At 47.4% G+C, this 16,548-nt stretch overlaps 1 protein-coding gene across 2 annotated transcripts in view; it reads right to left on the reverse strand.

The window, feature by feature from the left end:
* The window catches only part of GNAO1 (G protein subunit alpha o1), a 153,567-nt gene extending 137,364 nt beyond the window's left edge, over positions 1–16,203 (reverse strand). Inside the window, exons 1-2 of one of the 2 annotated variants that reach the window (XM_069868709.1) lie at positions 16,023–16,199; positions 15,866–15,908 (exon numbers count right to left, since the gene is read on the reverse strand). In XM_069868709.1, the coding sequence (XP_069724810.1) occupies positions 15,866–15,908; positions 16,023–16,140 (161 nt within the window). In that variant the 5' untranslated portion in view covers positions 16,141–16,199. Of the gene's footprint in view, positions 1–15,865; positions 15,909–16,022 lie in introns of both variants that reach the window. The other variant, XM_069868710.1, reaches the window with a different exon arrangement.
* Between the last annotated feature and the right edge of the window lie 345 nt (positions 16,204–16,548).

The following is a 16,548-nucleotide window of genomic DNA, read 5'->3' on the forward strand; positions in this document are numbered from 1 at the left end:
TTTAGAAAACCACCAAGAGGCTTGTTCTGTGAAGCTTGAAGCCTGCTTTTCAGAAAGACCAGACTCTTCATTAACTCTGCTGCTCTCTCTGAAAACTGTGTAAGACATGAAGGACTGCAAGGCTACACATTTGTCAATGCAGAGGACAAAAAGCCATGTGTGGGTTTACAGTCTCTGTTTTGCTGGGTCAGCCTAACATGCCAGGACTTGGAAATAGCATTAAAAATAATCACTTCTAGATCTCTCCTCCACATTCCCCAAAAGCTGCCTCGAGCTCCTGGCAGGCCAGCACTCAAAATGCAGTCATGTCACGACCTTGCTACTTAAAATTCGTTTGCCATCAACATAATCTTTTGTTCAGCATGGAGTTGGCTTTCTTTGACACAACCTATTACAAACTCACTAAAAGGGATGTGAGATTCACCTGCTGAAACCTTCTACCTTGAACTGGTATTGCTTCCTCCAACCACTTCCCTGCACTCCCTGATCAAGAGCCCCTCCCCAGCTTTTCTGGAGCCCCTTTCAGTCCTGGAAGCTGCTCTAAGGTCTTCTCCTTCTCCAGGCTGAACAACCCCAACTCTCTCAGCCTGTCCTCATATGGATGGTGCTCCAGCTCTCAGATCATCTTTGTGGCCTCCTCTGGACTCGCCCTGACAGATCCATGCCCTTCCTATGCTGAGGACTTTGGAGCTGAATGCCGGGCTCCTGGTGAGGTCTCACCATTGTGGAGTAGAGGGGCAGAATCCCCTCCTTCACCTTGCTGGTCACACGTCTTTGGCTGCAGCCTAGGATATGGTTGGATTGCTTTTTTTCACAGTTCACATTTCTACTCCAACAGCTGATATTGTTAAGACCTCTTGTGTGCCAAGAAGCGATTAGGAGAAGCAAGAGGAAATTTCAGATGAAAATTTCAGGCTATTGGATAAAGTTCTTTAATGTGAAATCTATTCACATTTAGGATTGATGTACAGTTGTGAAAATATTGGTGTCTCTAGGTCATTCACAAGTAAATCATACAGAACACTGAGGAATATGTGATCAAGAAGAAGTGTTCTGAATTGGAACAGAGCTGGACAAAATGACCATTCCATGATGTGTACACTATCACTGCCTAGTACAATTTCTGCTTCATTATTCTGAAGCTGTTTACCATTTTGTCCATGACAAGGGCAAATTCCATCAATCAGTTCTTGAACCTGAAATTCCTGGCTTTTTATCAGAGGAAATGGAGATTCTCATTTGAATATTCACCTTCCTTGCTCTTATACGTGGCACTTGATCCATCACTAAAAAGCTGACATTGCTTTTGACAGTGATGCTCTGTCAATCTGACATAACCTGAGAGAAATTCAGGGTCTGTTTTGCTACTAAGTGAAAGACTACAGCGCTTCAGTCATTAATAATTAAAGCTTTGCTATTGGATCTAAGACCTGCTTCTGCTCCTATGTGCATTTATGGTTTTGCTCATCACACTGCTGTTGGGTACACACTGCATGAACCCTTGGCAAATGCTTCAGGGGCTCTCCACTCACAGTCAGGACCACTACTCGTGATAACTTAAATTAAAGGTCTTCTAGAATAAATCAGGGTTTCAAAGAATCATAGAATGGTTTGGGTTGGAAGGGACCTTAAAGATCATCCTGTTCCAACTTCCCTGCCATGGGCAGGGACACCTCCCACTGGATCAGGTTGCACAAAGCCCCATCCAACCTGGCCTTGAACACCACCAGGGATGAAGCATCCTTGACTTATCTGAGCAATACCTGTGCCAGTACCTCACTACCCTCACAGGAAAACATTTCTTCCTGATATCTAATCTCGATCTCTCCTCTTTCAGCTTAAAACCATTCCCACTTGTCCTATCCCTGCACTCCCTGATAAAAAGCCCCTCCCCAACTTTCCTGGAGCCCCTTTCAGTACTGGAAGATTAGAGAAGCCTTGCTTGTAACTGAAGCTGAATTGAAACAGTTTCTTTCCCTTTCCTCTCTACTTTAGTGGTGGTTATTGAAGAATATGTTTTAAGAAAGGAAAAGGACATGGCATTATTTTGCCTTTTAGTTTGCAGAGTTTTGGGTCCTGCTTCTGCAGCTTCATTTAGGAAATAAGTCTTCAAGACTAACCATGCAAAGGGGGTTTGCTAATATCAATTCTGTTGTTGACATTCTCTTATTGTCACATCCCACCACATATCCAACTCTGAAAATGGGGGATTGCCATTTTCTCCTGCCAGCCTTTGCCCTTCTTAACAGCTCTGACAGCTCTGATCCACTTATTCTTGACACTTGCTTTGAGCAAGGTTCACATAAAGGTTTCAGTGTCCAGACTGTGCACCGTTGTACGAAGCTGCTGTCAGTCTTTTGGATGACTGAGTAGGAAACAACCTCATTTTGTTATCCCATGTCCGAACTTGAGCATGATTCCTCATTTGATTCCTGCTTTTAAAGATCACGGTCTTGCAAAGGGTAATGATTTTAAGCTGAAAGAGAGGAGATTGAGATGAGATCTTAGGACGAGACGTTTCCCTGGGAGGGTGGTGAGGGACTGGCACAGGTTGCTCAGAGCAGTGGTGCTTGCCCCACTCCTGGAGGTGTTCAAGGTCAGGTTGGATGGGGCTTGGAGCCCCTGATCCAGTGGGAGGTGTCCCTGCCCATGGCACACACATTGGAACTGGATGGTCTTTAAGGTCCCTTCCAAGCCAAACTATTCTACGATCTTTTTAAAAATCTCTTTCTGCCTCGTTTGAGGTTCACTGTCTGCATTATGCTCTTGTCTTGGCTGGTGGTGCCAAACCTTTGCCAAGCCAGCCATTTCTCTCCTGCTTGTCCATACGTGATGTTATAAATTGACAAAATAACTACTTGGGTGCTTCCTTTCTGTTCCCTCAGGGTAAAATGCAGGAACTTAGTTGAAGCCTGAAGTCCACTGGTGCAAAAGGCAATGGGAGAGGTGTTTTATTCAAATTCAGAAACAAGTGGGGCTTCAGAAAACACTAAACTGTTGTGTTTTCTTGTGATTTCCTAAGTTGAAATACATAATACTATCTTCTTCTTGGGGAAAAAGGCTTACTGTGTGAAAGCTTCTTTTATGGAAAAGAGGAAACACAAGACATATGGAGGAAAGGGAGATGGGGCAGGCTCCCTCTGCAGCTTTTATGAGGCTACAAATGTGACAAATACCTTTGAGAAGAAGGAGTTTATAGCCTGGTTTGCCTACAGCAAGAGCACAAAAGTGTGTCTTGTGAAGCTGTGAAAAGGTGAGCCCTTGTGAGGCAAGGGGAGCATGGGGATAGCTCACTGTCTGGATGGGATACTGGGTGAAGATGGGGATTCTGAACACAGTGTTCTTCCCTTTGAAGGGCAGCAGAGACTTAAGTAAACCACCCTGGGTGCCACTGTTAGATTAATCTCAGCTCTACCAGGCTTTTAATGCAGGCTCTGAAATTTGCTCCTAGTAAAATGGAATTTGAAAATGTTGTTCACCACTTGTGTAACCAGGATTCTGCAGCATTCTGGCAACCCAGTGGAGGAAAGTTACTTTATAAATTACAAAGCTGGTGTCTAAGGCCGAGGGGAAATAAAAAAGAGAAGTCTCCAAAGCTCAGGACAACTAAAGCTTGTTACAAAACCAGAAAGATCATTCTAGTGTGAAGCAAACCTGAGCTTTGCATTAAAAATGTAAATGTGATTGAAACAGCATAAACAGATTAAATGGATTTGACCTCCAGGAGCATAAAAGATAGTCTAAATACACTGAAACAGCAACAAACGGCTGCACTTTCCTTTTCACTGCGTTGTGGTTCACAGGAATTTCATTTAAAACAAAGCAGAAATTTCAAGCCAGTGCAAGATTTGCATTTCTTTTACAGGAACAAATAGGAGAAAATAAGGCCAGTTTGGGGAAAAAAAAAACCCACTCATCATTTAAATGCATAAAAGTACAGTAAGACTTTTGAAAACTACTTTTCAAAGTCTTTCAGTGTGACCGATTTACCCTCAAAAATTAAGCCCTAACACACAGAACTAGCCAGGAGTGACTGAACATTTCAGTACAATCTCACATCTCAACCTTCAGTGCACTGCTGCCTTATTGGAGAATTTTACAGATGTTTCTTTCTGGGTTTTGGGGGATTTTTTTGAGTTCTCTTAACCCAGATCAGTGCCAGAGTGTGAGTGACTGCAGTGCCATACATCACCACACCACCACGGCTGAGCAAGGGACAGGCAGAGGTGACCTAAACCTACACCCCCAACAAGCACAGATGTTAACCAAACCTCAGCTTAGGATTTCAGGAGGCTGCCTGTGAGATGCTGTGTGGAATAAATCCAAGAAAACAACACCTAGAAGCAAAGACACAAACCAGAACGGTGTAAAGGGGAACTAAAAACAGTAACCAAATATTCCCAGCTACATCTTCTTTTCTATGCATTCTAAGAGTAAACACTGGTAACACAGAGCATCATTGTCCTTCAGCAGGTTTCTCAATAGAGAGGTAGCTCTTCAGTTAAAATGGGAGTTAGAAACATTGAATAAGGAGACTAATTTGGATTTTCTTGCTGTAAAAACATTGAATAACTTGGCCTAGATATCCCTGTCCAGAGCAGAGCTACTGTCTCAGGTAGATAAGGTTGTGCAGGTCCTTGTCCTGTTGAGTTTTGAAAATTGCTAGGGATGATGATTCTCCCCTTCCCAGGGAACAGTTCCACTTTTGCATCAACCTCCCTGTGAAGCATTTTTTTCCTTATGCTCTACCTTGATTTCCATGAAATGTGTGTCTGCTGTCTGTCCTCCTTTCAACATGTATCTCTAAGGAGAGCCTGGCTTCATCTTAGCCCTCTTTGGGCAGTGGAAAAGAGCAGTGAGATCGCCCCCCACTTTCTTTTCTCCAGCTCCCTCCACGCAACCTGCCCACCAGCCCCAAACACCTTGTTGGCCCCAGTTTACTACTGGTTTAGGAAACCCAAAACTGAACACTGTGCTTCAGACGCAGCTTTGTGAGTACCAAGTAGGGAGGGATAGGCAAGATTTAGTCCCTAGTGACTTCACATAACATCATTTCTCGAAGTTATTAAATACATATGCAAATGTAGCTGAAATAATGTAGCTGAGAGGTGCAAGAACAGAACAAACATTTGGACAAAGGCTGGATACACAAAGTGAAACTAAAACTGGGCGGCAAGCAGCACAAGCAGAGATGATGTGGTCTTCAACAAAGCTTAGGTGTGCAATAACCCAGTTCTGTTCAAGCCCATTGATGTTGATGTGCACACTATTAGAAAATGCAAATTGTTCTGGGGTTTGGGATCTGAGCGTGAATGAAACATGAGCCTAAATGCTAGGACTTAACTACATACAGATTAGTAGCATCTCTAATTTGGCAGCACTGCAAGTCCTGTGGCCTCACTGTCAGCAGTATCAAGCAGTTGTTACTGTCCTGAAATCAGCAGCTGTGGGGCTCAGCGCTTCTGAAACCTGACAGGGGAGTGACAGGACAAGGGGGAATGGGTTTAAGCTGAAAGAGGGGGGATTTAGATGAGATCTTAGAAAGAAATGTTTTCCTGTGAGGGTGGTGAGGCCCTGGCACAGGTTGCTCAGGGAAGTCGTGGCTGCCCCATCCCTGGAGGTGTTCAAGGCCAGGCTGGATGGGTCTTTGAACAACCTGATCCACTGGATGGTGTCCCTGCCCATGGCAGCGGTGTTGGAACTGGAGAGGCTTCCAACCCAAATCATTCTATAGCTCTAGATGCCGAAAGCATCAGGTTTCCTGCTGAAGAACTGGCCAGGCAGCAACTAACTTGACATTAACGAGTTGATACAGCGCTTTGGGTTTTTTGCTGAGCTATAAATCAGGCAAATATTAATTTATCGTACAGCTAAATTGAGGAAAAAAAAGGGCGTGCTACTAGGATCCTTCTGCTTTATTAAGTAAACATCTTCTCATTCACGTGGAAAAATTTGTCCAATTTGGCTAAACAATTAATCACCGAAGGGTGATTAATGAAGAGTATGATGATGTTCTGAGGTGTATGTTCATCGCAGCGATTTTCTTTCATTCCAGTGATTTGTGCTAGTGTTACTGATGAAGTGTGATGATAAAGGCTCAGCAGTGTCTGTGGCGAGGGTATGTTATGGTGATAAATATCTCCCCATTTTAGAATTTGTAGGCAATGAGATGGGGCCCCAGCCTTGGAAAGGAGCCTCTACCCCATGGGCATCAGCGCACCTGACCAACCTGCTAGCAAGAAACAACTGATGTCTAATTCTTGTCAGAGCTGTGTGGAAAGAGCTCTATTAGGCCATGGAAAGAGCTGGTTTAGCTGCTGCAAGCTCTAACTGCCCCTCCTGTAATAGCCTTTCCAATGCTTATAGATGTAAAGAGCCTGAGGTTCCCCAAAGATAGTGAATCAGAACCTCAGTTCTGCACCACTTAAGTAGCCAACCTGATTCCATGACATTCGAAACTTATTCTGAGGGTGCTAAGTCCCTCCTGCAGACAGAGCTAAGCAGAAACCTCCACACCATACCAGCCACAGAAGAGGTAAGAGAGGATGATGAATTCACGTAGGCTTAGCTATCACGATCCCGAATTAGGACACGTAGATCCACGCTGTTGTGCGGGGGGCGTGATTTGAAAATCTCACCATGAACTTTGGGGAGACCCAGAGCTGAAATACAGAGATGGATGTATTTCATCTTCGTCAAAAGGAGACAACTCCATCACCTTTGCTGTAAAGACAGGAGCCGGATGACAGCAAGGCCCACGCTACCAAGATGGTGAAGAGGGCTGTAATGAACAAGGAGCACCGTACTGGCAGTAAGGAAACACCATTCTATCGCTGTGAGCTACCGCATTCCACAGCTCCAGAAATCCAGCAATAAAACCTCTCATTTGTTATCCAGATTATTCTGCCTATCATCCATTTTGTGCTCTCAGCCTCTCCTAGGCATTTCTGCTTAATGCTTCAAAATTGGAGATACTAACTCCAACTAGCTCTAACGGGGAGGATAAATTGCCAAATTCTGCCAGGAGGTAGCATACATTTTTATTATTTAAGTGTAACTTCCCTCAGTATAGGGCCATTCTTAGCTCATCCCCTTCTGTAATGATTTCCAGCTGGCGCAGAATGCTCCAAGCCTTTTACCAGACTGTTATGGTGTGTACAAGTTGCTGTTGATGTAGACAAGAGCATTTAATACCAGCCTGAAGTTGCTGGAGAGCCTCAAAGCATGTTGAGTCACTGTCCTGCCTTTCAGACTGCTTTAAGCACTGGGCGGTGAAGTTTTAGAGGACGGACATGCACTGAGGTGAAATGTCTGTTCCCGGCCTCCCTGCCAAGGTGCCAATGCTGGGGTGATGACTTCTCTGAACAAGGTATTTCTGGAGTAGAATGTTCTTCCAGACCAGTGAGAGCCGCTGAGCCCTTTCTGCTCACTAAAGAAGCTCCTGGAAACACCTCTCACAGTCTCCCCACGCAAAACAACTGCCGCTGTAGTTCTGCCCAAGTAGCTTGCCTTATGTCTGACAGGCTGAGAGAGTTGGGGTTGTGCAGCCTGGGGAAGAGATGGCTCTGGGGAGACCTCAGAGCAGCTTCCAGGACTGAAAGGGGCTCTGAGAAAGCTGGGGAGGGTCTTATGGTCAGGGAAGGCAGGGATAGGATGAGGCAGAATGGTTTTAAGATGAAAGAAGGGAGATTGAGATGAGCTATAAGGAAGAAATGTCACGGCTTTCTCATCCCTGGAGGTGTTCAAGATCAGGTTGGATGGGGCATTGTGCAACCAGATCCAGTGGGAGGTGTCCCTGTCCATGGCAGGGGAGGTGGAACTGGAAGGGCTTTGAGATCCCTCATGACCCAAACCATTCTGTGATTGCATAATTCTATGCCAAAGAGATGAAAATCCTTCTCCTTGCTATTAAACTCTGTATTTCCTACTCAGCTTCTGCTGAGACCTGCTCACAGTTTTCCCTGAACACCGTAATCCCAAACACACTCAACTCCAGGCTTTCTCAGAGAACGGCCACCAACACCTCAATGCACTTACTAGAATCAGCGTCTCCCAGCCTTTCCCCAAAAGCAACTCCTATCACATTAGCCAAGCAGAATTTCTGCTGAAAGATTGCACAAGCTGTCCTTTATCAAGCAGAATATAAGATAAATCAACTCCGGCTCCTGAGGACACAAAATCCTGCAGGATGGCTTGATGTGGAAGAGGGGGCTTACTAATAGTTATGGTCCAAACTTGCTCAGGCATGGGAGGACCCTGTGTCAACCACACCTTTTGTCTCTCTCTCAAGCTGGAGTACAGCAGCTCCTTTCTTTCAAGCTTACAAGTTTTGTGCTCAGCTGAAAGGTCTGTTGATGAACCAACGGAATTTTTGGTGACCAAGCAGAGCAGGACATGCCCAAGAATACAGAAAACCAAAGCCATTTCAGATCTGCTGATCCTTCCCTTTCAATGTCAAAGATATTATTGATTAGCAATGTGAAAATAGGTGCAATGACAGCGTACTATCCATTTCTCTGGGCTCCCTTCTGAGAGAGCGCTCGTCACGTCCTTCTCAATTAACTTGAAAGCTGGGGAGGGAAAGCATTCTTATTGGTAAGCTAAGAAATGCCTCCATTAAGAGTTTTATTCTGTTATGGCAATAAGCACACAATGATTGAGCTTTGGATTAAAGGGCTTTTTTTTTCCTCCCTTTTGCTCAGCACTAGAAAGCCATCAGTTCCTTTGCTTTTTGTTATCCAGGAGCATTTTCCAGGCTTCTGCATTTTCTGATTTTAGGCAGAATCCTAACAGCATCTTACAATCAGGACCGTAATCCTCTAACCTCCCCACATCTGCTGCTGCAAGAATGGTCTTAAAAATAAAAAGAATGATTCAATTAACAGTTTAGGGAGATTTTTACATTACGCTGCACATTTGTTCAGCATTAGGAAAACCACGGCAAAAAATTTCCCTCTAAGAATGTAACAGAAGAATTTTTGAGGCAAGAAAAATGGCTCTAAGTTTAATGTGACAATGCTTTTTAAAATGGGGTTTCCAGAGCTTTTGGTTTCCTGGTTTTTGTGAATGAAACGCAGCCATTTCCAGGATCCCACCGAGTGCCATGCACACATTTGAAATTCATCAGATCTCATAAAAATTGTACCATGAACAGTCATCATCTTCAGTGTAGGAATAATTTGGCACAAAGTCTGGTGAGGTCAAAGAGAGGATTTGGGGTTAATAGCATCGAAATTGATTTGAAATAAGTGAGGTTGCTGTTTTCAGTCTTGCTAATGCAAGAAGACAGAAAAAAAAGGAACTAGGCTTCAAATATAACCAAGCAATTGAGATGTATTTGGGTTCCAGGTCTTCATTTGGGCTGTTTTTTATTTTGCTTCCAATTCTTAGGCTAAAATAAGGACATTCACTTTTTTTCCTTTTCTCTAAAGTGAGGAGAGCCGGAAGTTTTCTTTCAAAACCAAACCAGAAAACTAAGTGAAGAACCCTTCAAAAGAGAGCTCACCCAATTACCACATGAGTCCAGGCTACACAGAAGCAATTTTAGGCTCTACAGAAATCCACAAATCTCAGGAGACTTGCAGTCACACCAGGAAGAGTGACAAGAGTGTTAAATACCCTGGCTACCTGAATTTGAAAAGGTTTTTCTAATGGTCTTCTGCCAGAGCTCCTCTCCACACTGTCAGAAGGGGTAACACACCAAATCCTGTCTTCTGCACTCAGGATTTAACCATGGACTTCCAAATATACAGGACAGGTCCTTCTGTGCACCATGAAATGCTGGTGCTTGTAAGAAAACCTTTTTACCCTCCTCATAGCTTGAGCAGGGGCTGAATGAATTCAGAAGTTTGCAAAACTGAGCTCTTGGACCCTGCACTTGCATCAGGAGCTGCAAATTCCCTACTCCTCTACGATTTTGTATCCTGCAAATCCAGGAGAAACCAGGGAAGCTGGATGCTTACAGGGGCAGGCTGTATCTCGGCAAAGCGGCTGAAGAAAGTGGCTCTACTGCAGTTAGCTAATTGTGAGCCTGCAAGACATTACTGCCTGCCTGGCTCTTTTCTCCAGGTGACCAGCAACCTGTTCCTGCCTTGGCCAGCAATGACGTTTCTTCATTTCGCTCTCTCTGTTGATCAGACCAAGCAGAAGAGCCAACAAAATGCCTTTAACTCCATTGTTGGTCTCTTTCTCACTCCTCTCCTGTTTTGATTATCTTCCCTGTAAGCAGGTAACATGCTTTCTTATCTTCCAGGTAAGCATACTGGAGAAGTCACATCAGATAAGGAGTTGTAGCCCAGACAGATGGGAAAAGACAGATTGAAGAGGAAAACTACAACCTTTTCTCATTTGTCATGACTCAATCCAGTATCTCTTACAATTTCTGGGTTAGCCAAGCCAAACATAAAACAAAACAGATCCCTGGTTACATTTGTGGAGCAGATTTGTCTCTTTCTTCAGAGCTCATTAAAAGAACTGCTTTCATCTCATTAGACTGCTCAAACATTTCTAGCAGGACTAGATGTGTCATGTCAGAATGTGACAGGCAAATTTCTTTTAAGGTTTTAAAACTAGGTTGAGAAAGGAGAAGCTATGCAGTTCACTGTTGTCACTGAAAGATATTTTTACTTCTATGACTCCCTAAAACAAGAAACAAATTAAGAACTGTCAAAGAAAAAGAAAACACCTAAACCCAAAATGAATTCCGCCTTGCCTGCTAATATTGTTACTGCTCTTCTCTGAAATCTTTCTCAGTCTAATAACAAGAACCTTACATATGAAAGAATAAACTATAGTTGTTAAGGTTTTGGCTTCTAAGCACAACTAATCATAGAATCATAGAATAACCAGGCTGGAAATGACCCACTGGATCATCGAGTCCAACCATTCCCATCAATCACTAAACCATGTCCCTCAGCACCTCGTCCACCTGTCCTTTAAACACCTCCAGGGAAGGTGACTCGACCATCTCAAATAACCCAAAAGGAAGGGGAAAAGGGCTGAAAACACGATTACCCTTCGCAACTGCCAGCCAAAATGATAGAATCATAGTATGGGTTGGGTTGGAAGGGACCTCAAAGATCATCCAGTTGTGACCCCGTCCCTCTCCTCTGTTCCCCGTTCTTACTGGTGCCTGGTTCAGGGGCAGAGACCCTGCGCTGTGCCATTGCAGGTGTGATCCACGGCACCTACAGCATCCAGGGATGCAAGAAAGCATCTGGGGAAGGAGGTGGGGGAAGAAAAACTGCAGCGAGAGGAAAACCCCCTCCTGCAGCAGCCTCCACCAGGCTGATGTCTCATGCCCTGGCAGGAGACTCTCCCTCCCTCGAGGCAGGCAACATGCTGAATTGCCACCATCCCTACGCCCAAAACTGTCACAGCAAGCGGTTTGCTACCAAATGCAGCTTCCACTGCCAAACCAGCCCCACCAGCTGCCTCTCTGCTGGGGTCTGAAGAACAACAGGACGCCACATGTACTGTGGCAAACCCACACCCAGGGTAGAGCAAACTAGAGAGAATGACACAACTTCATTGGAAAGGCTGCAGCTCTTTCCTCTGCTTACTGAAACCCAGGTCAAATACTGCCCAGGTGCAGCCTGTCGCTGCCCTACTTTGGGCTTGAAGTCACAGAAATCCTGGAAAACAGAGCAGGAGAGAAGTAAAGACGAGGATGGCTCAGCCTGACCTGATGCTCTAGAGAGGTTCATTCCTCTGGGCTGCCAGCTCACACTGGGATCAAACAGCTGCTAGGTGGGAGCAAGGCAGTGGGGCTGAGCTGGGGTCTGCACCCCAAGCCGGAGGGCAGAAAAGCTGCACTGAGGAGTCAGACAGACCACGAAGATGCGGTTTGCAGTCCTCTCCCCAAGAACATGCGCAGAGGAGAAGCAACCCCACGCTATAAGCTTGGGGTGAGGTATTCCTGGGGGAAGGGGCTGTAAGTGTGAAATCACTACAGCTCGGAGATGCAGACACGCAGCAGAGAGCACTCAAGTGGGTGTTCACAACACATCGTTTCGTTTCAATGGCATTTACCATCAAATTGCTGAGATGGGCTGTAAAACTAGTGGGCGGGGACTGCTTCTCACTCCGAAGAAGTTCATTAGATTATAAGTAATTCACTTACCCAGAGAGCAAGTAGAGCCCAGGGCTGTTTTGAGGGGCTTTTTGAAAAAGGTCAAAACAATATATCAGACAGCTCTTGGCTGATATATTGGGGAGAAGATAGTGGATATTTAAAGATAAGCGTTGTACACTGGTGTATTTTTCCTCCTGATTGTGTATTCCCATCCTTGTCATACACAGCATAAAAACATTTTGCAAACACTGGCACAGCAAAGATGCCCATCAAGTGAGGTACAGCCAGCACTCACGGTGAAGTGAGACACGGCTGGTTTGGAGGACATGCAGGGCTGGAAGCTCTAGCCTCTTGCGAGAGGGACCCAGCCCTCTGCTCCCAGCTCAGCAGAGCACAGAAGCTGCTGCTTCTGCGGAGGCAAAACCCAAACCCCTAAACCCAAGATTCTTCCTGTGGGCAGGTGTAGCCACGTGTCCTCCTGAATGCATCACTAACCCCTCGTTTGGGAAGGTGAAGCATTGCCCTGGCTCACCCTTCAGAACGGCTGCTGCTGAGTAGGTGGCAGGACCGTGTTTTTGAAGGCATGCCAGCTAACTCGGCCTCTCCGCATTAGCGGTTAAACACTGAATTCCCTAGAAGCTTCATGCTGATGGCAGTGGATGGTGTCCCCACCTGAGCAGTCCATCCTTGCTCACCACTGGACCGTTGCGTACATTTCAGTATTCTGCTGAGCAGTAGCAGATGGAGATATGCTTGGTGTCTTTCTAGGCTAGAGCTTTTGATGAACAAACACATTCACCAGAGCTATAAGTCCCCATAGAAATATCCTAGAATAAAACAGCCTCGATTCCATGCTACAACTCAGGTATTCCAGAAAAGATCATACATTCCAAATTCTGCATGTGGTCATTTAGTTCCACATAAAAAATGCTGACATCCATTGCAGTCCTACATTAAAGTGCATTTACTGAGATGGAAGATGAATTTCTCCTGTTCAGTAACTCTCAACCTCTAGCTTGGGTCTTCAAAAGAGGATTTGTTTGGTTAAAGCTGGTTTTTATTTTAAGCTAAGTCATAGAATCATAGAATCACCAGGTTGGAAAAGACCCACCGGATCATCGAGTCCAACCATTCCAAGAGAGAAGATGATCAAGAGAGAAGATGGTCACAGCCTGATTCTGACCACCATGGCACACTCTGGCCTGCATGGCACAACCTTCCCCCAACAATCTTGGTCCTGACCTTGCTTTTTGAGGCATGGGTTAAAGTATCTGGACTGCAGGACTGGTTGCTAAAAGATAACAAGCAACCCTAATCAGCCACGATGGGTGTAGTCAAAGCACAAGTGTGAAAAGTGCCATTCCTCGTCTGTGCCGTCACTATATGAGATGCACACACTAGCCTCCCACTCCACCTCTGCCATTCACCAGTACCTTTTTCTTTGCGGGATAACTCCCCGTTCACTGGCTGAAAGGTATTTCCAAATATTTCACTAAAACATCTTCAATTAATTTTACAAATCCTAATCCCCATCCTGGCTACGCTCTCAAATTATTGTAATTTCTTCTTGTCACTTCTACCTAATATTTCAAGGATTAACTGGACAGCACGTAACCTCTTCTTAGTCTTCTGTAACAATGTCTGCTCTCTGTTCCTTTGTCTTAGCCTTTTCTAATCTGTCTACAAATTCCTGTGCTTCTTTTCAAGGCAATTTCCGAGTGTGAAGCTGCTTTAGCCATTCATGAGGATGAGATTTATTATCTAGAAGCACACCAATAACACAGTACTAAAAAAATAAAATAGCAGTCTCTTTCATCAAAATCTAATGAACATGCGATTTAATCTTTATTAAGAATTCATTAGGCTCTCAGCAAGCCTGTCTAATGGAGCTTGACCAGGTGAAATGCTAATGCCTACATTATATTTAAATTAATTTCCAGAAATGTTCATTTCCCCCAGTTGTTCCCGGCACATCCCTCTCCCCGCGGCTGCGCGGCTCTTTCCAGATGCCTGCTGCTGTGCTCCTAGCAACACCGCTGTCCCCACCCCAGCCTCTGCACAGTTCACTGGAGTTTCCACATTGACAGACGCCTCCCAGTTTCCGACACCACGAGCCCTTTCACCATAGCAGCCTCCTCGGCGTTTTCAAGTCAGGTACAAAGCAGCAAGCCTAGCATCCATTGCATTAAGATGGTTTCATGAAAAACACATACGTGCGTGTGTGTACACCTATATTTAAATAAAATATATGTATACAACAGGGTATATTTCAGCCCTTAACATACCCATTCAGTTCAGTAAACAGGTTATTAACTTGATGCGATTTGCTTCAAAAAAAAAACAAGACAAGAGGTCTGCTCTCTGGAAAACAAGAGTCACCGCACACTAATTGTCATGGCACGCTAATTATCAGCACACACTGATTGTGTGAGCCAGCGCCTGCCCTCCCGCCGGTGGGCTCGGTGCGGGTGCCTTTGTGGTACCTACAGCCTCTCCCTTCAACCGAAAACCCCTCGCCCGCCATTCCAGCATCCTTCCATTCCAGCATCCTTCCATTCCAGCATCCTTCTGCAGAAGCAATTCCCTCGCGATTAAATAATTTATCGCTGTTCATCTGCAGTAACGTCTCCCCCGATCCACCTTCTGCACGCAAATAAGTGCCAAGCAAACCCGCCCCAGCCGGGATGGAAAAGCACGGCTGGAAGAAAGGGGGAAGCTCTTCCAGAAGCAGGGTAGGAAAAGCTGTGGGGACCTCCCAGCACCGCAGCGCCTGGGGAAAAGCAGCGCCTGGGGCGGGGATGATGCTCTGGTCCCCTGTGAGCGCCCGGGGGCTGAGCACAGAGAGGATACGGAGATATCCGGGTCACCAGCTAAGCCACCTCGGCTGGCGAGGAGCTGGGCTGGAGGCCTGGATCTGCCCCCGCACGGACACGCTCCCATAGGCAACAGATAGCAGGCGGCCACTAGCCCCTTGGGCTGCTCCCCGAGCGCTCCCCGAAGGCAGCCGAGCGCTGTCCGGAGATAGCCGAGCGCTGCCCGAAGGCAGCCGAGCGCTCTCCGAAAGCAGCCGAGCGCTCTCCGGAGGTAGCCGAGCGGTGCCGAAGCGTCCCCGGTGCCCCGGGTTCGAATCCCCGCTGGGCGCTGTCCACCACGCGAACCGCCTGAAACGCCGCAGCCCCGCGCGCCTCCACCTGCCCCGCCGGCCCGGCCCTGGCCCCGCTCCTCGCACCTCATCCACACCCAGCCCTGCCGCCTCTTCCCCGCCCCCCTCTCTCTAAGCAACCCCAGCCCTCGAGGGGGGCTCGCTCGGTAACCCCCGGCGGGGAAAAGCAGAACCCTCGCTCCCCGAAGTGAAACGCAGCCCCGCGTGATGGCGCCCGCCTCGAACCACCCCGTCATGTCGGTTTCCGTGGGGTGTTTTCACTCGCGGTGGGGGGGTTTTCTCGCTTTTTTTTTTTTGTTTATCCATCGAATTAAACACAAGGAAAGCGGGTGCCTGAGCCAGCCCCCAGCGAGGAGCTGGGACAGCGCTCTGCGGCCTCGCCCCGCGGCCGGGGAGGGGGGAAGGGGGGCTGCGAGCGGTCACCGCTCGCAGCCCCCCTTCCCCCCTCCCCGGCCGCGGGGCGAGGCCGCCGGGCGCCACTTCAGCACCACGGCGCCCCGGACAGCTCCCGCCCGGTCCCTATAGGTAAACATGGCGGCCGCCAGCCCCCTCCCATTAACGCCTTTTTTTTATTGCCCACCCTCCCTCCTTCCCCTCTCGTCCATCCACCCCCCATCCGCGGGACTTACTTCATTTGCTTCACGATGGTGCTTTTCCCGGACTCGCCGGCCCCTGCGGGAAGAGAGAGGAGGGGGGATAAGAGAAGGGGGAGGTAGGGGGAACGCGGGATGGGGTTGGGGGGGTGAGGGGGATGGGGGGCCAAGAGAGGAGGGGGTTTTTTCTCACCGAGCAGGAGGAGTTTGACGTCTTTGGCAGCGCTGATGCCATCCTCCTTCAGGTTCTTCTCGATGGCCTTGCTGCGCTCCAGGGCGGCTCTTTCCTCGGCGCTCAGGGTACATCCCATGGCGGCGATGAAAATGTTAAAAAAAAAAAAAAAAAAAGAATAAAAGAAAATTTAAAAAAAAAAAAAAAAGCGGGGGGGGGGGGCGGGATGCAGCCCCCGCCGCCGCCGCCGCCTGGGTCGTCTCCCCGCGGGCGGAGAGGAGGAGGAGGAGGAGGCAGGAGCAAAGCCAGGAGTGACTGGAAAGGGCAGGCTGGAAGGGCGGCTGGCGGCGAAGCCTCCGGGCAGCGCAGCGCCTCGGCGGCGGGGCTGCCGGCTCCCTCCTCGCCCCTTTCCCTCAGCGCATCCAGCGGGGCTGCGGCGGGCACGGCGAGCTCTTCCCGGCCGGGAGGCGGAGGCGGGGGAGGAGGAGGAAGGGAGGAGGAGGAGGAGGAGGAGGAAGGGAGGGCCCGTCCCTCTGCCGCGCTCCCG

This window comes from Phaenicophaeus curvirostris, chromosome 14 (genome assembly GCF_032191515.1).
Source record: "Phaenicophaeus curvirostris isolate KB17595 chromosome 14, BPBGC_Pcur_1.0, whole genome shotgun sequence".
Taxonomy (NCBI): domain Eukaryota; kingdom Metazoa; phylum Chordata; class Aves; order Cuculiformes; family Cuculidae; genus Phaenicophaeus; species Phaenicophaeus curvirostris.